The sequence below is a fragment of the Bactrocera tryoni genome, chromosome 1 (assembly GCF_016617805.1).
Source record: "Bactrocera tryoni isolate S06 chromosome 1, CSIRO_BtryS06_freeze2, whole genome shotgun sequence".
NCBI classification, from domain to species: Eukaryota; Metazoa; Arthropoda; class Insecta; order Diptera; family Tephritidae; genus Bactrocera; species Bactrocera tryoni.
In genome coordinates this window covers 67,893,054-67,915,751 of record NC_052499.1, presented here as the reverse complement: position 1 = coordinate 67,915,751, position 22,698 = coordinate 67,893,054, and the positions used below count along the sequence as shown (strand labels likewise).

Genomic DNA, 22,698 nt, shown 5'->3' with positions numbered 1-22,698 from the left:
ATTTGCGCGTGAAATGTTTAAGCGCCGTAGACGTTTAACTGAGTATTATGTGTAATGTGCGATGAGGTGCAACCAGTCCAGAGCAGTATGGAAGCTTAACTGGTAGTAGTTTCGGCTACAATGTCTAACGGGAGACTTAATTCTGGTATCACGGTAAGCAGGACCCCTTATAGGTCACTCCAACCTACTCACGCGGACTATGCCCGGAAAATATCTTGTTGGTTGTGATTAAGGCCCGAAGACGGGAAGAACTATGACGTTGTTAAACGAATGTGGAGCATCGCAATCGGTTGTTGGACTCAATGTTTTAGATTGGCCATGACCCTCACCAAGGTGATTAGTGTGTCTATTCTACACTGCCAATTGATACTGAAAAAAGCCTGGCATTTTAAAGGCTCATTAATTTGATCCGCTGTGCTTTTGAGCACCGTTCCCAGATATTGAAGTGTGTGGCCTTTGCACGAGTTTCTCTATTGGGAAACTCACCACTCACACGAAGGCATATGTACTGACCATACCCTAGCGAAATTATCTTTGCTGTGGAAACAGGCAATTGCAAGAGTAACAACAACTTAACTTGTTCTTGGCAACCGAACACGTAAGTCCATGTACACAGAGGCAGACGTTTGGCTGTGGCAAAGCGGATTTCGAGTAAGGAACTGATTCGTTGGTGCATTGTTTCTTGCACAACGCGACGCTGCAGTGGGAGCATTTATTTTGCAATATTAATATTGCTGCTTCTAGCTCCCTTTTGTTGCTATTAGTATGTATCTAATGCAAGTATTATTGTCATTACCACGAGGGAATAGGTGGACATAGCGGGAACTGGCATCAAATTTTTATTGGACGCTTTTAATTAAAGGATAAGATTTAAATTTAGCAATAGTTTGGCTTATGAATGGAATTCCTATTGTTTTTATTGGGAAATGCAAGGGTATACGATTTTTAATTTATAATATATTCTGCGTTTTAATAAAAGATATTTAGTGTAAAAATAAAATATTAAACTAAAAATTTTCTTTGGATCTGCATTTTAATGGATTTTTAAGGATGAATAATACAAAATAGAATAAGAGTAGGAGAGTTAGATAAATTATGGAAAAGGTATGGACTTTTCTGAGTAATCGAACTGCTTCGACCGCTCCTTGGTACCACGGTTGTACCAGTTGACCAAACGAGGCTCCATTGCGTCTTCATCTTTCTCAAGCCCAAAATTTCATGCAAGAATGCCCACGTGATCTTTTGAAATACCTACTATCTCGGATAATACAAGAAAGTTCAATCGATATCGTTGGCTGTTTCTGCCAATTTTTCCTCCAATCAGCGGTTTTCGGGATAGATGGGCATGGCTCACGGTTTATGTTTTCTAAGTCGTAAAAAACGATAAGCAGAATCGATTCTAAAATCCAATCTAGACTATATAGACGATACATTGATGCGATGTGTGGAAAGTAGCGCCGTCTTATTGCAACCAAATGTCGCCGAGATCACGCGCACTTGTATTTCAGGCATCAAATAGGCGGTTATCATCGGCCAACACATTCATTACAGAACGTGAATTTTCGAAATAAAGTTGAACGATTTGTAAACCTTGTTCAAGCGTAAGTCTCACGCGTCAAAAAAGGGCTATGGAAAAAAGTACCGCGTCTTGGATCACTCCTTAGTATATGCTACTTTCTCCAAAAAATGCCTGAATATACGGTAAAAAAGATCACTTTCAAACGAGACTATAGACATTTTTGGTGGGATACCAAAATAAAACAAATTTAGTGTATTGGGAAATTTAAAGTCATATTCAATTAATGTGTTATTTTCCTTTTATATTTGTCTTGTTCATCTTTTTGGCATTACTATCTTAATTTCATATACATATTTACTATATGTATAATTACAAAATCCAAGAATTCCTTTATTTTCGTCTGCGTTCAGTTCACTGCATCCAAATTTTGTTTTACATTTTTAAACTGATTATATTAAATTATTTAAGAGTCATCTACGAGTTAGAGTAATAAAAACGCACATGAGCACTTTCAAGTACCTAACTAAGCCAAATCGTATGTACTTATGCTGCACATATTCTTAAATAATACTCCATTTTACCACAATATCTGCAATACGCAACAACAGTAGCGCTTGCAAGTATGTATATAAATGCAGTGTGTGCTTAAATAACACATTTATTTGAGTTGTATTCGGAATTCATAAGCAATTGCCAATTCCAAGTCCATACACGCGCCAACAAATCCCATTGAAAAGCAACAAAATTTAAGCTAAAAAGCAGGTGAGCAAGCCAAGGGGAATAAAGTGAAATGCAATGTATTGGAATGAACCGAAACGAGGCGAAAACGGAATTTACATTTTCCGATTATTATAAAAAGAATTTCATAGATATTTCATGCAATTTCAAGTGAGCAGCTTCTCTTTCTACCCCCCCTCCGTCACACGCCAACACACGTATGCGCTGCATGGCAAAGGATGCGTGATAATTCCATCGATAAGCGTAATTTTCAATTTGATATGGTTTGAGAGGAATGTAATCAAAAATGAAAAAGCTGATGAGGTCAGGAGTGGTGGAGGAGAGGAGTGAGGCGTCAATGAGAACAGCAAATAAAGCAAATTCAGCAGCAAAAACGGCAGCGGCAGGTGTCTGTTGCAGCGTATATGAAGCACAAGGTTACTCATACGCCATGTATGGCGCCGCTCGTCTGATTATTGCATATTGTTGTGTATAATGATGTTTCTGTTGTTGCTGAGTATTATAATGAGAATTCAGTAATTCTATGATTTTTCTTGAAGAAATTCGCACCGCTGCTTTTGCATAATGATGTTTTTGTTGTTAGACAAAAAGAAAAACGTCAGCATATGAAAATCATTTCCCGACGTAAGTTAGACAATATTGATGGCAAAAGGTGTTTCCACTCTTGCCACGAAATATGCATGATTTCGGTTTGATTTTTTTGCAATTCCTCCATTATCTCTTCGCTCGCATTATTACGTTTTCTATGCAATTTTCCAAGCAATGCGTACAGCTATCTATTCTATGCAAGTCTTACAAGGATTGCAAAAAGTAACAAGCCGATAAAGGAAATACATAAATTTGTTGCCATCAATGAAGAATGAAACTGCAAAAGAAAGAAAGATTACAAAATGAAAAATAGCTTTGTACCACTAACGGTAGCTTTGGCAATCAATAGTTGTGAGATGGATGAATTACAAACTTCCAAAAGGAATTGTAAAATTAGTCAAAAAAGTGAGTTTAATGAAGCATTTACCGAAGAATGAACTAGAAGAAAAATATTGGCAATTTTTTTTAGACTTTCCCTTTCGTTCGTTACAAGTCAACTCAATTTTTTATACATTTTAAAAATAATGACGCTGGTTAAGATAAAGCTTCAAATTTTTAGAAAATGTTTACTCAAGAGAACTCTTGATTTTTCTAAGCGTATTTTAAGCCACATTTTATTACCAGCAAAATCATACGCCATAGACGTGAACAAGTAATACCAAGTCCGGATTGTGAGGAAGATGCATTAGAACCCTCCAACCAAGCTTCGCGGAGTTTCTGCCAGGTCACTATAGATTTGTGTGACCTAAAGTTATTCTAAGCAAAGAGGATTGCTCTCCAGTTGGCTAAAGCTGGCCGATGCTGATTGGCACTGTCACTAATTAAAAGTTTGGACATTGGCAGCCTATAGTAAATGATACTCTGCCAATCTCACCGAGCACATAATAGAGACTTGTTGCAATTCACAGAATGAAACTCAGACCATAAGGTTCTTTTGCGTTAACTCATGTAGCATCCATATATCGATCATTTTTATATCCACCGCAGGTTTTTTGCATTTAACTTATCTTTTGGGTAATGACTAGCCCCGCCGGGGGAAGCAGAGGAAGAGGAAGACCTCCACTCCGTTGGAAGGACCAAGTGGAGAAGGACCTGGCTACGCACGGAATATCCAATTGGCGCCACGTAGCGAAAAGAAGAAACGACTGGCGCGCTGTTGTTAACTCGGCTATAATCGCGTAAGCGGTGTCTATGCCAATTAAGAAGAAGAAGAATGACTAGAAGACAGTCGAACTCTATGATTTCGATTATTTTATCAATATTTTCCACAGTTGGCTTTTCAGAACCTGGTGCATCTCCGAGAAAAATATTACCTGAACGGAATCGATGAAACCAGCATGGCGCATGGCTGACTGTTACCCGGCTCTTTAGAACTTTAAGACGTTTTACCTTCAAGACTTAGTCGCAAATATAGTATGTCACACAGATTTTTTAAGTCTTCTTCTTCTTTATAGGCGATGACACCGTTTACGCGGTTATAGCCGAGTTTACAACAGCGTGTTAGTCATTCTTTCTTTTCGCAATTTGGCACCAATTCGAGATACCAAGTTCAACCAGGTACTTTTCCACCTGATTTCTACAACGGAGTGGAGGTTTTCCTCTTCGTCTGCTTCTTTCTTCCTTCCTTCACCTGGTCTTTCCAACAGTCGAATATTCTCAGAGCTGGAGTGTTTTTATCTATTGGGATGACATGACCTAGCTAGCTTAGCCGCTGAGCTATGCCAATGTCGTATAACTCGTACAGCTCATCGTTCCATCGACAGCGGTATTCGCCGTGGTTATAAGTCTTCCGCAGAACCTTTCTCTCGAAGACTAACAACGCCGACTCATAAATTGCTGTCATCGTACATGCCTTTGCCTCATATAGTAGGACGGGGATAATGAGTGACTTATAGAGCTTGGTTTTTGTTCGCCGAGAAAGGACTTTACTTCTGCATTGCCTACTCAGTCCGAAGTAGTACCTATTGGCATATTATTCTGCGTTGGATTTCGAGGTTGATATTATTGTTGGTGTTGATACTAGTTCCAAGGAAGACGAAATTATCTACGACTTCGAAGTTATGCCTGTGAACAGTGATGTGGAAGCCAAGTCGCGAATGCGACGACTGTTCGTTTAATGAAAAGAGATATTACGTCTTGCCATCGTTCACTACCAGACCTATTTGCTTCGTTTCTTTGGCCAACCTAGAGAAAGAAGGTTGTTATGGCCAATGATATCAATATTATCGATGTACGCCAGCAGTTGTGCTCTCTTGTACAAGATTGTACCAACACTGTTTAGCTCTGCAGCTGGCATTATTTTCTCCAGCAATAGATTGAAGAAGTCGCACTATATGGAGTCACGAAAACTTTACAAGAAGATCATAAAAAAAATAATCATGAAATGGTTAGTTGACTATCATTCCTTCAAACGTTCAAGTGGGCTTGCGGAAGTAAGAATCAAATGCCTTTGCAGATTTATTTTGATTGATTCAACTCGAATCCAACTATCGAAAGCCTAAGTGTAATTCTGTTCTTTGGGATCAGTGATAGAACCTAATTGAATCTAACCTTCATCGATAACTCAGAATGACCTTGGTGTCTATTGAACATATATAGTACATACTTTCGAAATAAAAGGTTTAAAAGGTGCTATCTTCCAGTCTCGAAACAACATCACTTAAGGAACTCACATCAGCAACTGAAAAAATTCCGACGACCGAATATACTAAAAGATTCACCATCAAGAAAGTTCGATAATACATCATTATATACGAAATTTCTTAGTTTTCAAATTTACCAAAAACAGAATGTCTTAAACTTCACTTAACAAACAGTACGAACGAAAAACCGGCAATTGCGCATCAACCAACTCGGTCAAACTTCGCTTTAACGGCCACAACGCCATTAAAATGAAAGAAATCATATATACGTGTGCACTATTATACAATGCAGTATAATCGAACGTAAAACTGTGAACCTGACTGGAATATAAAATGATTGCATTTGCCAACGACGTCCAAACAACTGTCAGCAATAACCGACAGCTGAAATAAAATCAGGCCACAGCGCCACGGTAGCCAATGGAATGGAGCCTACACAACGCTCTGCGACAATTCAAATATTGTGATGTAAGCAAAAAATTATTTTACGGATTAAACGACACACCGAACTCGGAATATGTATTTCAGAAAAGTACCGTAAATGGAACTAACGTTTGGAGAAAAAACAACAAGCTGAAAGTAAGAATAAAATGGGAGCACTTGCTTCGTGATACGTGAACATTTTTGGGAAAACTACCTAAGTAAATATGGAGCACACTGTGGTATATTTTATATGTGTGTTTGTATTCGAAAACTGGCACACAATTGCAACGTTAAATATTTTGGCCACAGAAATGAAAATCAGCAAATACATAAATATGTATATATGTATGTATATGGTTTAATATTACCGAGTGCGAAGTCAAACGCACGCACACACAGTTATGTGTATGTAGCAGTTGTGGCATGCGGCAAGAGTATTGGTTTATTCGTTGGCATAACCTGAGCTCGTACAAATTAGTACCATTTAGGAAGTAAAATACTGGCACGACTGGAGCTTTTCACCGGCCCGGCCTGTGTGACCTTCTGCACGCGCAGCAACACATGCACCACCACACACAGACGCACATCTTTACACAAACACTTTGGAGCATATACAAGAGGGATAGAGAGCTGAGTAGCGCTTACACTACTTGGACGTCGCCTCCTTTGCCCTTCTCCTAGTGGTCACCAAGCCAAGCTTTGCTTGTGTCCTGGCTGCTAGCACAAGCATGCGATAACTCGTAATTTTTGCTTTCTGGTTCGATTTTCTTTGCTTGGCTGCGGGCAACCAGAAATCCACGAAAATCAAAGAAGAAATTATTATTGCTCGATATTGCTGCTGCTGCATTGGCTCGCAACCGCTCCGGGCTGTGTGTGTTGTGAGGGAAATAAATTGTGCTTCAGTTCGTTACATTTTCGTTTCCAAATTGGCATTCGTACTCAGCTGTGCGTGTAAAATGTATGATTGACAAATGGCAAATACATGTTTGCAATGTCAAAGTGACATGGGTTGAAGTGTTGCAAATTATGCAACTAGCGGTTTTTGTGATTGTCAGTGAGCTACTTTACGGCATGTCATGGCCTTCAGTGGCGAAAATGAAAATATCATTGGAATATTTTCGCAACCCAAAAATGTTGAAAATAAAATCCAACCACATTTACATTAGGGTAGGACAAAAAAAAATATATAGACCATTTTGTAAAGCAGAAAATTTCCTATAAAGCTATGAAAGTAGATATTTTTTCAAGTAGTTGTAAGCGAGATATAAGTTTTTCTATCTGATAATAAGAAAAAAATAAATAAAAATATATATATATAATAAAATTAAATTATAAATTGAAAATACTAACCTTTCTGTTACAACGAAGAGCTCCTTCATGGGGAAATTTCCTTTGATGTGTCTGAAAACCTATCTTTCAGAGATCATCTGAGATTATGAAAGAAAAAAGTATTCGATTTTTGTTTACCCACCCTAATATTCATATATATGACATGTAATACATATTTAAGCGTAATAAATCTATTGATGATACTGTCAGAAATAAATCGAAAATTCAGCGCTTGCCTATTTGCAACTTCTTTGTATAAGGTCTAATAAAAAAAATCCATTATTTTTTTAATGGATTTAGAGGTTTTAGTAATCTGTATCTCAATATGATATTAGTATGATAGTATCGTTTCAGCATGCGTCAAAAATGGACACCAGCAAAGATAATGTAGGCCAAATTCTACAGTTTTTCTTCTTTAAAAGCGAGTATGCAAGCTAGGCGTCAGGTGGGCAGTATTGTTGATACTGTAATAGCCAATCACGCACAATTTTGGTTTCATCTATTCCGTTCCGATAAATTTTGCCGAGTCTTTCAATCATGTAAACGCTGTTTCGATTGCGCAGAAATTAAACATTAGACAAAAAACCGTTGGAAACAATTTAAATAAGGCTGGATATAAAAAGAAGTTCAACATCACAGGCATTAACGCAAAATCAAACCCATTTTCGAATCGCTGCTAATTACATTAGCATTACTGAAGCCGACAGTTACTGGCAATGAAAAGTTGCTCTCGTCAAGCGAATCAGATCGTAGTCGAGTTGCGGTAAGCCGGCGTAAACGGTAGGCCAGCCAGGATTGATTGTCAGGAAGAATTTGCTATGTGTTTGATTAGATGGACAAAAAATAATCTACTATGAGCTGCTTTCCACTGGCAAAATTCTTAATTCGAACCTTTGTGTCAACCAGATGCGGCCCCTTCGTAAAAAAGAAGAGGAATCGTTTTACAACAGGATAACACAACAACACACTCATCAATAGTGACTCGCTAGAAGCTCTTGGAGCTTGATTGAGAGGTTTTTATGCATCCAGCTTATAACCCCGATCTGGTACCAAGTTATTACTACAGTTACTGTCTGTGGCGAATGATTTTCTAAGTGAAAAATCGATTTCCCAGTTTAATGAAATATTATTTTGAAATTATATTGAATCTTCAATTTTATGCAAAAAAATGGTCAACTCGACTACAAGAACTGTACAGATTGTACAAGAACTGAAGCCGCTCGACCTTCCCTAGCGAAATCGCTGTATGGGCTTTTCAAAAGTTCCAAGAAGACCCGACATTTTCGAGCCAAATTTTGTTCAGCGAAGAGGCTCTTTTCTGAATGAATGAGTACGAGTATGTAAATACAAAAAATTGCCACATTTGGGACGAAGAGAAACCTGAAGAGATTCAAGAGCCATTTCATCCAGAAAAACAACGGTTTGGTGTAGTTTGTGAGCCGTTGAAATCATCGATCCATATTTCTTCTAAAAGTATGCCAGTGAGAATGTAAGGACGACCGTTATCGCGCCTTGATTACCGGCTATTTGATGCCCGAAATTGAAGCTCGTGATCTCGGCGACATTTGGTTTCGATAATATGGCGCCACTGCCCACACATCCCATCAATTAATTGAGAGAACACTTCGGTGAGCAGTTAATTTCACCTTTCAGGTCGGTCGATTGGCCACCAAGATCGTCACACATCACAAGATGGTGATATCGCATCGTTAGACTTTTTACTGTGAGGATATGTATAGCCTAAAGTCTATGCAGACAATCCCGCTTTGATGCAGTCCATGGAACGAATCAACACGCGTGTCATTCGCCAGTTACCAGTCGAAATCTTCGAACGAGTCTTCGGAAATTGGACCCAATGGATTAACCATATGAGACGTAGCCGCGACCAACATTTGAAAGAGACAATCTTCAAAAAATAATTGCCAAAGAATGTTCCTTCGAATTATAATAAGCATTCCCCAATAAATTTGAAGTTTTCCCAATAAGTAGGAAACCTCGAGAGTGATCCATTTCTTAGTACTCACATTCGAACGTGTGATTATTTTGTTGACACCGTAAACCAACCCAACCCTTAGTTATATTAAGTTTAAGTCTTTTCGTGCTTTATCGAGATTCATCATCAATTTATGATCTAGTTTTTTTTACCCATACCGTCCGTTTGTTTCTGCGATCATTTAACCTCTCTACAATTAGTATGCTAATGTTTGTATTGCATGTCTAAGAAAATCCTCCAATGACGAATTCACCATAGAGACCTTCGTAAAATGTCAACAACCACATAAATTCCACCAACTGAAAATCGCCAATTGCATTGTGTTATTACTTTTGCAATTGAAATAAATGATTTCCAGCAATGAAAATTGAATTGGACTTTCTAATGTCCTCTCAGCAAATTGCGCTCTAATTTAATCTTGGCACCTCGTAAACCGTTGAGGGCCGACCAGCGGCGCACGCATTAGATATTGCCAATTTATTTAGAATTTTCCAATAAACCTAATACGCGCCACAAATGTATAAATATGCACGTGTGTGTGTGTGTGTATAACAGCATGGATGTGGGTGTTACATACATACATATGTGTGTGTTCGTGTGCATATATAACCAATTTATGTACTCGTTTATCTATTTTAAAGCTATCTCGGTATTGTCCTCATGCCATTCGCTGTACGTTGCCTTTATTGCCTTGTTGTTGGTATTTACAATGTTGCCACTGCGCCGTCCATGGCATTAACGTAATTGTGTATTTATCCGCTAAACATGAAATGAAAAGTTATTGCAATGTATGGCATTAAGTTAATGTACTTCACGCCAGCCGAGCGTTCAGCGCTGGACCATTGGTTAACGCGTTGACATACAATTTTGTCACGCACACATTCACATATTGTACAAGCATGCATACTTATGTATGTACATGCACTCATACATATGTATACACATGTTTCAGAAGCTTTAGCAAACCCTTGCTGTGTGCCGTTAGCTTATGGATGGCGAATGCATGTGAGTTTGTGGGTTGCTACCCTTAAATGCAACAAACGTGACAATGTTTGTGTTGTTTTTGTGTCAGCCGGCGGCGTGTTCTCGCACTCACTTAGAAAAGAAACAATAAACCAACAACCATTGAGCGCATATAGCAACAACAATTACAACAGCAATACTGCATGCATAAAATACACCAATATGGCAATTATCGCCTAAATTTTATTACCCTGCTATGGGCAAATCCTCAGTCATGGTAGGGGCATAATATTTATAGAAGCATCTACACTTGGAAAAAATTTTAGGATTTTCTAACACTGACAAAATTTTTCTTTAAGTTAAAGTTACCTATTTTTAAATATTCGCCGCATCTATACATAGAGTAAGCTATCACGGTTCCTTTCTTCATCGAACTTCCAAAGCTGATTCAACAAATAGCCCCATCAACCATCACTTTACGCAGAAAATAAAATATTTTTCTACCTTTTTTCTTAGCTTCCATCAGCTCCAGTAAAAGAGTCTAGCAACCGAAAAGGGAGATTTCAAGTCTTTTTATATCCTTGCTTCAGAGCAATCCCGTTCTCTAAACTTATAGTTCTGTGCGGAATTTTATACCACTAACGGTCAACGCTCATATCTTATAACATAATTTGATGACCAAAATAGCTGGCCGTGACAACCTTTAGTTCGTTCCGGGAATTCCTTTTCACGTTCTCAACTCAACCGTTTTTCAAAGGCAAAATTTCACTTTTGAGGATTGTCCCTTGGGGGCCCATGATGGGTTTAGTTTTTGTGTTTAGGCTGAAATCTAGATAACTTTAGGATTTCATATAGTAATGAAAATCCATTAAATACCTAAGTTAACCTCAACAAAAGGACTAAGATCCAGCTCCCTTAGCTTTTTACAAAACAAATGTAAGTCTCTTACACACAGATCCAGTACTGTGAACAATTCCAGGAGCTTTTGGGCGCGACCTATCCACGCAGATGATTCCAAGGGCCTTGAGCCCACTTCTACAACTTGCTGGGCAATCTAGAATTAGGTGTTCTGGAGTTACCGGATCCATATCGCAAAACCAGCAGTTTACACAAGAGGCTATGCCCATGTTGGAAAAGTGCCTGCAGTGCACACTCTAGAGCGAGAGAACTGACAGGTGGTTCAGCCTTTCCATACACTCTTCTACTAATACCGATTTGACTTCATAAGCTGAGATCGCTTTTAGTGCTGCTTGACTATCGCTGAGTATAGCGATCCGCTGGTTGCGATAGTTACGTTGGAGATTAATCCCTGCACACTGACTTATAGCAAAGTAAGGTCCTCGGAAAACATCCCATTGATATGAATAGCTTGATATGCGGTCCCGCAATGCCTGCTGCAATGCCTTCAAATATTTTGGAGCCGTCACTGTACCACAAGAAAGTTCTGCATCTTAGTAGTAGGTCGAGTGTGGAATCACTCTACTCCGCCTTACTGCCGAGAGTAATTTTAAACTTCTTTGTGAAGTTTATTCTCTTCATAACGTCGTCTCTTGAAAGAAGGGCCTGGTGTGTGTCTTCCCCTAAGGCCCTCATTTGTTGTGACGAAATTATCTTCCCTATGCCATACCACTTTACTGCCATGAACAGCATGGCTTCGCTGCCTGTTCGATCACTAGATGGAGCGGTGTGAGCTTCAGCATGACTTCAAGTGCTGGCGTTTGGGCTTCGAGACTGCATTGACTTTGATACCCAAGCAACCGCTGCATAAGTGACAATAGGCCTTACGATCATGATATACAGCCATCTGATGAAACCTGGCTTTCAACACCGAAATGTTAGTGTGTGTTAACAGTGTTAATTCCGCATGTCTATTCCGCCGTAAGGTTGAGTCTAATGTGAGGCCTAGGAACTTGACATTTTTAAACTTCCTGAAACCAAGTGTTAAGGGCTCCAAGACCGAAAGAGACCTTAGCTTTGTGAAAGGGACGACGATAGTTTTTGACCCACAGTAGTTTCAGCTATCTTAGTACGCAGTACAGTCTCTATCTATCCACATACTGGAGCCGACACCTCTCTAACCTTCAGTGAAGAGCTTCAGCAGCATCGTGTCACATACATTGTACATTCATTATAAATTTTTTGGGTGAGGAGGGGATCTGAAGAACCGAACGGGCAAGAACCAATTCAAAGTCACGCCGAAAATCCGAATTCAGGATAATAAAAAGAGTATGCATAATTGCTCATTGTACCAACATTGTTCAGTATCCTCTATATACATTTGTATATATAGTAGGTGTGTATTTTATATGCTTTTTATATGTATCTTCGAACGTGAATCGAACGCTTTGCTTATTTTTCTCGTCATGGTCATAAAATAAGTTAGAGGAAATAAACGCAACCTCGGGATAAAGATAAATTTCACTTACGCCCTCTCGGCAACGAAACGCCAACATTTTATGTCCTTCTTTACCCACACATACACACCCATATATGTATACGAGTACAGGCAATTTGTATAGATGTTTATAATATGCATTAGTCAGCTTAGCCAATTGTCGTAATGAAAGCCATAACAAGTGTAATAACACCAACAGCAGCAACACAAATGTGACGATCACTGCTTAACAGTCCATTGAAGTGTCAATTCCAATTTGACTTAGGCATTGTTATTGGTGACACAAGCAATAATTCCATCTTCGAGCCGACGGCATATAACATTTAATTCCGCATCGCCTTCGGTATGATTAGCCAAAAGCTATACAATCATAGTTATTGTTGTAAATGTTTATAGTACGAGTGATATACATATATGTATGTAGTTATCTACGATTGTGTTCACTCATGAATTTGTATAAGACAAATGCCTAAAGCTAGCCTAGTAATAACAGTTATAGGAAAAGCAAATTCAATTATGGGTACACACATACACTCGTATATACATATGTATGTGCATACTGAAGGGTTTTCTTTTAAGATTATTTATTAGTTGATTTATTTTGTTCCTTGCTATTGTTTTATTTCATTATAATTGCTTGAAATAATTAACTTTTATCAAAGAAATCATGTCACTTGCTAGGAAGTAATGATTTCAGGTGCAAGTAATGAGTCAAACACTCACAATTAAGCTCCTAACTGGGCAGTAACCTCTAAATTAAGCTAATTTTTACTCAATAACAGTTTATCTTCAAAATTAGCAGATATGTCAGAACCGTTTTCACATTTTCCTCTGGTTACTTAGAGACCAACATCAGAATAATCAGAGTTCGTGAGGAACTCTATTATATAGGTCTACTAAGTCTACCAAGAAACATTTTTGTTGGTCCTTCAGAAGGCTGAATACGGTTAGTTCATTCAAAGAATGGCACTTGGATGGTTAAAATCCAGGTGGATTACAGTAACGTAGAAATATGTAGATCCTGTTTAAGGAAAAGTACAAAATTAACTGTCATCGAAGTCAGTTAACGGTAGATAATAGAAACGAGCTGTGTCGACGGGGTTAGACTATAGGGAAAAGGGTTTAATGTGAGTCGAATTGGTGTGGCAAACGACAGTTGCTTTATATTATACGGAACCTCTTTACATGCAGGATATAAGTTTAGCATGTTAGGAATTTGATCTACTACAATGTTCAAATCGAAATGGCGCAAGGCTCCCGTGGTTTCACATGACGGCTCGAGCTCTTGGTCTGTGATAGGTGCTGTTTGAACTCTAAGAGCGCCGTTCAATGGGCGCGTGTCAATCAAGATATTAGTAGGTCCACTGATAATAGAGATCAGTCATTGTCTGAAGTTAGTGGTGACCGAAATTTCATCAGTATGGTGGGGTATCTTGTCGCGTATTGCAGAATAGTTCTCTGGATGTGTTGTTGGAGGCGGTTCTGCAGATGACTGCAATGCTGATGAAATAATCCCATCAGAAACTGCTTGGAGAAAATTACGTAGTGCTCTTTAACCGGGAGTATTCGCCTCGTACTGTGTAGTTGTTCAATGCGAGACATCCAGTAAGTGTCCGGACTGCAAGTTTATATCTTCTTCAGCCGCGTCCTGCTGTATTCAGACGATGATATAATGGTGATGCCGACTGCCGACTAACGACTTGATAATCTTACTGAAGACTTGTACCTTGGTAATGATCGTGCCATATGCGAAGAGGGGGTACGGAAAACTAAAAATAAAGCTCAAAATGTTTTTTTGTTGACTGTCGACAAAAATGTTGAGATCTGTACTCCGGTTTTAAAATATAGTTACTGTGATTTTCCTAGGGGAGAGTATAAGACTCCTAGCAGTGAAGAAGCGATAAAAGTCGTTTAAATAGACGTTTACTCTCAAACACATGTCATCGATTACAGTGCCCAATGACAATTTCGTACAATCTTCAGCGAATAAGGTAAAAAAGATTTCCCATAGTGGTGTCGAGATATAGTAATTAAACAGTATAAGGGGGATAAAACCTCGCAGCGGAATCCTCGCTTTAATTCTTCTTAACTTTGTATTTTGAATCGAAATCTTACGCATTATAACCGACCGCTCATGCAAGGTCTATCTCTTCAGCCCCGGAGGAAGTGTAGATTATTCGGTGTCTTCTAGTTACGTTGTATGTTTGACTATGTAAAGATGTGGATTATATGGATATTCTAGTAGAGAAGTCTCGCTGTATCCTTCAATTAATAACGCAACAATTTTTCTTCGGGAAACCAAATCTCCTCAAATTTATTGGCTTCAACGAGTAAAGAATGCTAATCTCAAAAAGTTTTTCCTCAACTGTAGTAAACAATCTCATCAATGTCATCAACTATATTGAGCGTAAAAAATTTAAATTTTGTAACGGTTCCGCCTGGAGGACAAATATCTTGGCCCTAAATATTGTAACACATTTATCTTAACAATTTTCCACCCACTACTTCTTTTTGTTTAAAAGGTATGCACCGTGTGGTTTAAACAAGTTTTTAAGAATCTTTTCTATTTAAGCATTCAAGTAGTGTTTTAAATTATAATTCAATTTTCATATCTGACTTCTTTAAAGACAATGCATATTTAGCTTCTTTGTTCCTAAATTTATAGTTAAATATGTATATATACACATACATATATAATTTCAGTTATAGATTTTACATATTATTCGAACACATTTAAAGTTTATTGTTCAAAATTTCCTCCCTCATTCCTCCATACACACGAACATTTCTCATCACCCATTTCACCACAGTGCAATTCGCCGCCTGTTGTATTGTTCAAGAAACTACATTCCCGCTTTATCATTTTCACCTTAGATAAAACCAAAATGATGCTCAAAATAAAATGTAAATGTCGTCTTTATTGTTGTCATTTCAAAAAGATGGCCGTAAAATATAAAGCGACTGCCCCCACCACCACTAACCTTACATATACCGCCAATGTGGGTGGCTGTCTGTCTGCCCAACTCATTTGTCATATCCGGTCTGTGAGCTTATTTGTAGCTCTAAATTGGCATAATTTGACAGACGCAATATTTAAGCGCTGGAAGAAGGGAACAACACAATTAAAAAGGTGTCTTTGAGTATTTTGTTTTTGCAATTTAATTAATTAAAGCTTTCAAATAAAGAAACAGTGTTTGTACTGAGTCACCTAAAAGTTGCTGCTTATATCCATTTGTTTACTTTAAAATTTTGGATATTTTTTAGTCATATAATGCTCTAGGCGCCGTAAAGAGAGACCTTCATTCTAAAACGATAACGGTGAAACTCTGTAGGAAAGAAGCCATATAAATAATATAATTAAAGTCAAAAGTATTTTCACCTCAATGTTTTGCCTCAAGAACATAAGAACGCCAAAGCATTGAAACTTCATTTTGGTGTTTATACCCTGAAGAGGATATATTAAGGAGAAAACGACAGAGGCCCAAAAATGCATGTAAATATAAAAGATCAGAGCAACGAGCTAAGTCGATTTCACTATGTCCATCTATCTGTTCCATACGCGAAGTAATGTGAGATTTCGATCTTGAAAATTTAGCACTTGTCTTTTTCTCTCCAAAAAGCTTCACATTTGTCGAAAACTGACCAATCAAAATCAAGTTCTTTTTATTTGACGAAATATTTTCGAGAATTTAGACATATGTAGATAATTTTCAAAGGCAACGATCCAATACTTGAAAATATTGTCCAGATCGAACCACTATACCATGTAGCTGCCATACAAACTGACCCATCAAAACCGTGTGCTTAAATTATAACATTTGTATATGTCGAGGGCTGATGTTGTAGCGGCAGAATTCTGCAGAGTTGACAGTCTTTGGCAGGATAAAAAAATACGGGTCCGTTCCAGCTACGTTGATCCGATTGTAGTGGGAACGGTGTTTGTCAAAGCTGTTATAGCTTCGGTGCAGGCAAAGTTAACATTTTTTCTGGTGTTAATTCAACTCTTGACAAATACCTTTAAAATCGTCTGAAGCTCTTTGATAACTGCCGAAATTACTTAAAGCATTGTACTTATTTGTAAGATTGCTTATCTGCTTTTTTATTTTAACTAAAACGTAATTTCTAAAACAACTTAACTAGTGAGCAAAAAACAATTCGAAGAAAACATTAAGTTTTATGGGCATACGTGATATCATCGGAAATTGGATACAAACGAACTTTTTAAATAGAATGACGCATAAGATGTAGAAACAAAAATACGCAATGTTTTCTGACTTATACGAATTATTTAGCTTTAAAATAAAACATAAAACCTTTTCGATAAATTATCTTCAACATAGGAAATCTTTAATATTGCAAAACAAATACACACGCATACATATGTAAAGACAGAAAGAACTGTACAAATAAAACTTGTATATTTTAAGTAATAAATTTTGCCTCTGTCATGAAAGCTCTACACTCTTTCACTTACAAAATCGTTAATATATCATTAAGTTATGTAATTGATTTTATAAATATTTATTAATATTATTAAATATTAGATGGAATACTTAAATTGTTAGATTAGCCTTCAATGTTAAATTTCAACTGAAGTTACAGCGAAAGTACACTTGGTGTGCAAAATATTTTTCTATAAATAATTTATGTTATAAATTTTCTTCAAATTGCCAATGTAAAGACTTACAAGTTATATGTACATATGTAAATATACAAAACTTGCAAATGAGATTTTTAGCTGTTAAATTTTTTTTTTTCAAATTTGAAATTTTTGCTTCCGTTGTAAAAGTTTTTATTCTTCGCTTCGAAACATTGAAATGTGCACGTAAAAACGCAAACGACCTGTTTTTCAGCAGTGTTCGCAAACAAACTTAAAATTATATTACCATTCGTTCGGCGCTTACGTCAGCGTTTCTCAATAGCCCACTGCAGGCGCTTATGAACGCAGCGATGCTAAACGATTTTGCATTTCTTGCAAATCTTCCTCCTCTTCACCAGCTTCATCTTCGGATTCAACTACTGTGGCAGCGGGTACTTCATGTTTTTCGGCGGCGATACCTTCAGGTGGTAACGGTGCTTCACCAAGTTTACCATCCGTAATTTCCCATAAGACTTTATCTACTTCCTTTGCCGCCTCCTCTTCCATCTCTTCAGACTCTTCCAGCGAATCCATTGTCTCGTCGAGCATTTCCTCAATTATGCCTGCTTTCATCATTTCTTTCGACATGTCTCGCATTATGCCGGCTAATTCTGGATAACGTACCAAATTCTGCATAGCTTGCATTACTTCTGTGGATTTTTGTAACGAGCCGGCCACGCGTAACGTAGCTACAAAACAAAAGTATTTGTGTTGTCTTAAATCCCATGGATATATGTATGTATGTATAACGCAAACTATTTACCCAATTGGTTCTTCATTTGTAGCTGTATGGAGTTAAGGTGTGCCTTAGATGTGTAAATACGATTTATCGCTTTACGTGCACGCACAATTTCTTTTGCGAGGATGACACAAGTGTCCCGATCATTTTTTGTTGCTGCCTGCTTTAAGGACCGCTTCACTTTCTCCTCCTCGCGCTGTATACTACGTATCTGGCGATCCAGTTGATTGCTTTCCTTTCGAATTTTGTGCGTCCATTCTTGCACCTAAGCGAATCATAAACAATTTAGTTCAAGCATATGCAAATATTACTTCGTTTTGTTTGTTTTTAATTTTAAATGGGATGATGTAGTATACATAACTGGTTTGCATTGGCCATGAACTCAACCACTGTACAAGTAGGCCAAAACTTTTACCAAAATTGGTATTGTACAAACGTTATTACCTGCTCTTTTGGATCTTTGGTATGAGTTTTGCCGAATAACCCCATGTTTAGTTCGAGGATACACTTGTTTCAAATATTTTATTTATTTTTTTATAGGAATTTTAAGCAAATCTAACAAAATGACTCATTTATGAAGTTTCTTTAGCCAACAGAATTGAATGGTTTTGTTTGTGTCACCTAAATGTCAATTGGTTTGTTTTGATTTTACTCTGCGCAACTGCGCAGTAACAGCGGGCAGTGTTGCTAGCGCATTTATTTTATTGACAGCGGTACCCAATCAGAAAATATAATAAACTCTTCTCTAAGTTCTAAAGTAACATAAGGCATTGCAACTTTTTTTAGGTTTAATTATGTTTGGTCATATTTTAACGATCTCTTCTACATTGATTTCTATGTGCAAGAAAGGTGCTCAATTTCCCTGTAACGAAAAATTCCCTAAATAGAAATGTTTACCGATAATTTTTATTCGTACTGTACACATTTCACACGTTTCTTGACATTCGTCTTATCATAGTTGAGGTTAGGTATTCATTCTCTCAGCTGTTTTCCCATTCCATTTGCACGCACAAACAATTGCATCACGACTTTCCCGGCTAGCACAATCGTGATGACAATTTGTATATATTTTTAATTAACATTTCAATTAATTATAATAAAAAGCCGTATTAATAATTTGCTAGGTGTGTAAATTATTGTGAAGTATGCAAAATTCTAAATGTAGTATTAATTTACTTAATACGCTCACGCGAAATCTCAACCTACGCGCATCAACATCGCCACTAAACGTTTCCTCTCATATTGCCACTAAATATGTGCACCTCAGCAGTTATGTGCAAGCGCGCAACAAGAAGACTGGACCACAGCATGTTTCCACACTTTTCAAACCGGTACCAATGCCGCGAAATGCAGACGAGCATGATGTGGGTGCTGAAATGGTGGGTAAACTGGACAAAGCAGAATTGCTGAAGATTCTTAACAAATTCACTCAAAAACGTGAAATCAAACAATTGTGTGTGGAAAATGGACTTGACAGTTAGTTTATTCTATTAGTTAATTTTGTTTTTTTTTTTGTGAATGCACTAATTGTCGATTTCCAACAGCTTACCTACAACAACAAGCCTTTGCCTCATTTCGCCGATACTGCATTGAGGCGGAAAACCTTCCAGTGGACTTGCACATAACAGTTAGTGACATACTAAATAATGCGGGGCACGTTGATGATATATTTCCATATTTCCTGAGGCACGCTAAAACCATATTTCCTCATTTAGACTGTATGGATGATCTGAAGAAAATCTCAGATCTACGTACACCAGCGAATTGGTACCCCAGTGCACGTGCAATTACACGAAAAATCGTATTTCACGCGGGACCGACAAATTCTGGAAAAACGTATCATGCAATGGAACGTTTTTTGACCGCAAAAACAGGAGTATATTGTGGTCCATTAAAACTACTAGCCACTGAGGTGTTCAACAAAGCTAATGATAGGGTATTAATCAGCTATAATATTAAACATTTCTAAAAATAACCTATTCATTTTCAATACAGGGTACAGCCTGTGATCTTGTTACGGGTGAGGAACGTAAATTTGGTATTAATGAGGATACGCCAGCAAATCATGTAGCTTGTACTGTAGAGATGACTTCGGTAAACACGCCTTGTGAGTTTTTAAATAATATTTCAACGCATTTTTTTCTTAATAACTATCTCTTTTAATCAGATGAAGTTGCTGTTATTGATGAAATACAACAATTGCGGGATCCGCAACGTGGTTGGGCCTGGACTCGTGCCTTTCTTGGCCTAATCGCTGATGAAGTGCACGTTTGTGGTGAGTCCGGTGCTTTAGAGCTACTGCAAAAAATTTGTGAAACAACAAATGAAACCGTCGAAGTGCACAACTACGAGAGGCTTACCGAGCTAACCATTGAGGATTCAGCATTGGCAAGCCTGGACAATGTGCAGCCAGGTGACTGCATTGTGTGTTTTAGTAAAAACGATATTTACTCGGTATCGCGCGAAATTGAAGCGAGGTAAAAATTAAAAAGTACAACTACAAAACAAAATTACATTACACTAACAATGATTATAGAGGCAAAGAGGTAGCTGTCATCTATGGCGGATTACCACCAGGCACTAAGTTGGCGCAAGCAGCAAAGTTCAATGACCCGGACAATAGTTGTAAAGTGATGGTCGCAACGGATGCGATCGGCATGGGTCTAAATCTGTAAGTTGTGTATAATAACGGTTTATATCCATATTTACATTTATTTATTCTAGGAGCATACGCCGTATCATCTTTTATTCAATAATCAAACCCTCAATGAACGAAAAAGGCGAACGTGAAATTGATACAATCTCCATATCGTCAGCGCTGCAGATTGCCGGTCGCGCTGGACGTTTTCGTACACAGTGGGAGCATGGTTATGTGACCACTTTTAAAGCGGACGACTTACAGACCTTGCGCAAGATTTTATCTCAGAAACCTGAACCTCTGAAACAAGCTGGTCTGCATCCTACCGCCGATCAAATAGAGCTTTACGCTTACCATCTGCCAAAATCCACACTGAGCAATCTGATGGTTTGTGACCAAAAATTTATTATGAAAATATCAGTTTACATCTAACTATTTTTTTGTTTTTGAACCGTTGCAGGATATATTTGTGAATCTGTGCACAGTTGATGACTCGTTATACTTCATGTGCAATATTGAAGATTTTAAATTCTTAGCTGAGATGATTGAACACGTTCCGTTGCCACTTCGTGCACGGTATGTATTCTGTTGTGCGCCAATAAACAAAAAGATGCCCTTTGTGTGCTCCATGTTCCTCAAGGTACTATCTCACAGACAATTAATGTTGATTATTTTATATAATTATTTTAAAATGCTCTCCACAGATTGCCAGACAGTATAGTCGCAATGAACCAATCACTTTCGACTTCATTACACGGAATTGTGGTTGGCCCTTTGCCTTGCCCAAAACGATCATTGATCTTATGCACCTGGAATCGGTATTCGATGTGATGGATCTATATTTATGGTTAAGTTATCGTTTTATGGATTTATTCCCCGACGCAGCAGCAGTACGTGTAGCGCAGAAGGAACTTGATGACATTATACAGCAGGGTGTGTTTCAAATTACGCGGTTGCTAAAGAATTCCGAAGCCAGTCAAAGTGCAACCGATGGAGATACGACGTATAATTTACGAAGATCCACATATATGCGTGGTAAGCAGTGAAAGCACAAAAAGTATTCGTTATTTGTAAAATTTTAATTTCTATCACATAGAACCACGCATACCAAACTCCACACGTGGTCGCCTAACAGACCGTTTAATCGCTCAAGGTCTACTAACACCTGGTATGCTGAGTGAGCTGCGAAAGGAATGGGATGCACAGCAACAATCGCTCGCGCAGTCCACTGTCGAAAGCGCCTTCGATTCGGATGATGAAGGGAACAATAGTGGATTCAAGAAAATGCGACGAAAGCGGCGCAAGTGAATTGCAATGAAATTGCTACAGAAAACAGACTTTATTTATGTATAGTTTCTCATTTGTATGTAGTTAATTGCGTATAATTATATAAATACATAATTAAATTCGTACAAAATTTAACGTTGGCATGCTGTTCGTATGCGTCATTGAGAATTGTCGACAAAAAAGACGAAAACTACTCAAAAACTCAACAATCACTTTTGTTTTAAATAATTTTAGTACATATTCATGTATATACGTAATTATTATTCCTTAAGAGGTGCAAATGGGCACTAAAAAATAATAAAGCAGTCAGTCAAGAATAAGAGTAGTTGAAATTCTGAACCTTTTTGTTGCTTTTTTCACAAGGTAAATTAAGTTTGCCACAAAGTCTGTAACATTCAGAAGGAAACGTCGAAAATATAGCATCTAACTGTCATACGAACTGAGCGATCAAAATCAAGTACTTTTACGGACAATTTGTAACTTGTGAAGAAACACTTGGCTTCGATGTAACCGAAGTTAAGTGTTTTTATTTTTTATATCTTTTATTTATTTAAATATATTTTTTTAATAAATATTTATATTTTTTTTTCCAAAATACTCGTTAGTGCTGGATTTACAAGACCTGGTATGCCAACAACGTACAAATAATGTAAATAAAATAACAGTTTTGTTCTTTTCATCTTTTTATTATCCATTCATTGGCAAAATGATCATTATCTTCATTTTTTAATTTGTATCATTAGTTCGTTATGGGCTTTAAGTTACACGGAAATTATAAAGATTAAAAATCTTTGTGTTTTTTACT

General features: G+C 37.6%; 2 protein-coding genes across 2 annotated transcripts; one reads left to right on the top strand and one right to left on the bottom strand.

Annotated features, from left to right (window-relative positions):
* Positions 1-17,334: 17,334 nt before the first annotated feature.
* Positions 17,335-18,593, bottom strand: LOC120766337 (charged multivesicular body protein 3). Its single transcript, XM_040091762.1, has 3 exons — positions 18,413-18,593; positions 17,993-18,233; positions 17,335-17,918 (listed from the first exon to the last, which is right to left on the bottom strand). The coding sequence occupies exons 1-3, from the start codon at positions 18,455-18,457 to the stop codon at positions 17,527-17,529; spliced, it is 678 nt and encodes a 225-aa protein (XP_039947696.1). The 5' UTR covers positions 18,458-18,593; the 3' UTR covers positions 17,335-17,526.
* Positions 18,594-18,980: 387 nt separating this feature from the next.
* Positions 18,981-22,232, top strand: LOC120780766 (ATP-dependent RNA helicase SUV3 homolog, mitochondrial). The gene is made up of 9 exons (XM_040113020.1): positions 18,981-19,444; positions 19,513-19,904; positions 19,964-20,075; positions 20,136-20,445; positions 20,505-20,639; positions 20,693-20,993; positions 21,067-21,246; positions 21,311-21,641; positions 21,703-22,232. The coding sequence occupies exons 1-9, from the start codon at positions 19,114-19,116 to the stop codon at positions 21,912-21,914; spliced, it is 2,304 nt and encodes a 767-aa protein (XP_039968954.1). The 5' UTR covers positions 18,981-19,113; the 3' UTR covers positions 21,915-22,232.
* The last annotated feature ends 466 nt before the right edge of the window (positions 22,233-22,698 follow it).

Bases quoted from the DNA above. Each gene is read 5' to 3' on its own strand.
- LOC120766337 (XM_040091762.1), bottom strand. From the start codon at position 18,457: ATGGGGTTATTCGGCAAAACTCATACCAAAGATCCAAAAGAGCAG. The intron at 18,234-18,412 runs GTAATAACGTTT...TGATTCGCTTAG, and splicing joins CCAAAGATCCAAAAGAGCAG to GTGCAAGAATGGACGCACAA. The intron at 17,919-17,992 runs GTAAATAGTTTG...TTTGTTTTGTAG, and splicing joins ACAAATGAAGAACCAATTGG to CTACGTTACGCGTGGCCGGC.
- LOC120780766 (XM_040113020.1), top strand. From the start codon at position 19,114: ATGCAAAATTCTAAATGTAGTATTAATTTACTTAATACGCTCACGCGA. The intron at 19,905-19,963 runs GTATTAATCAGC...TTTTCAATACAG, and splicing joins TCAACAAAGCTAATGATAGG to GGTACAGCCTGTGATCTTGT. The intron at 20,076-20,135 runs GTGAGTTTTTAA...TCTTTTAATCAG, and splicing joins GACTTCGGTAAACACGCCTT to ATGAAGTTGCTGTTATTGAT.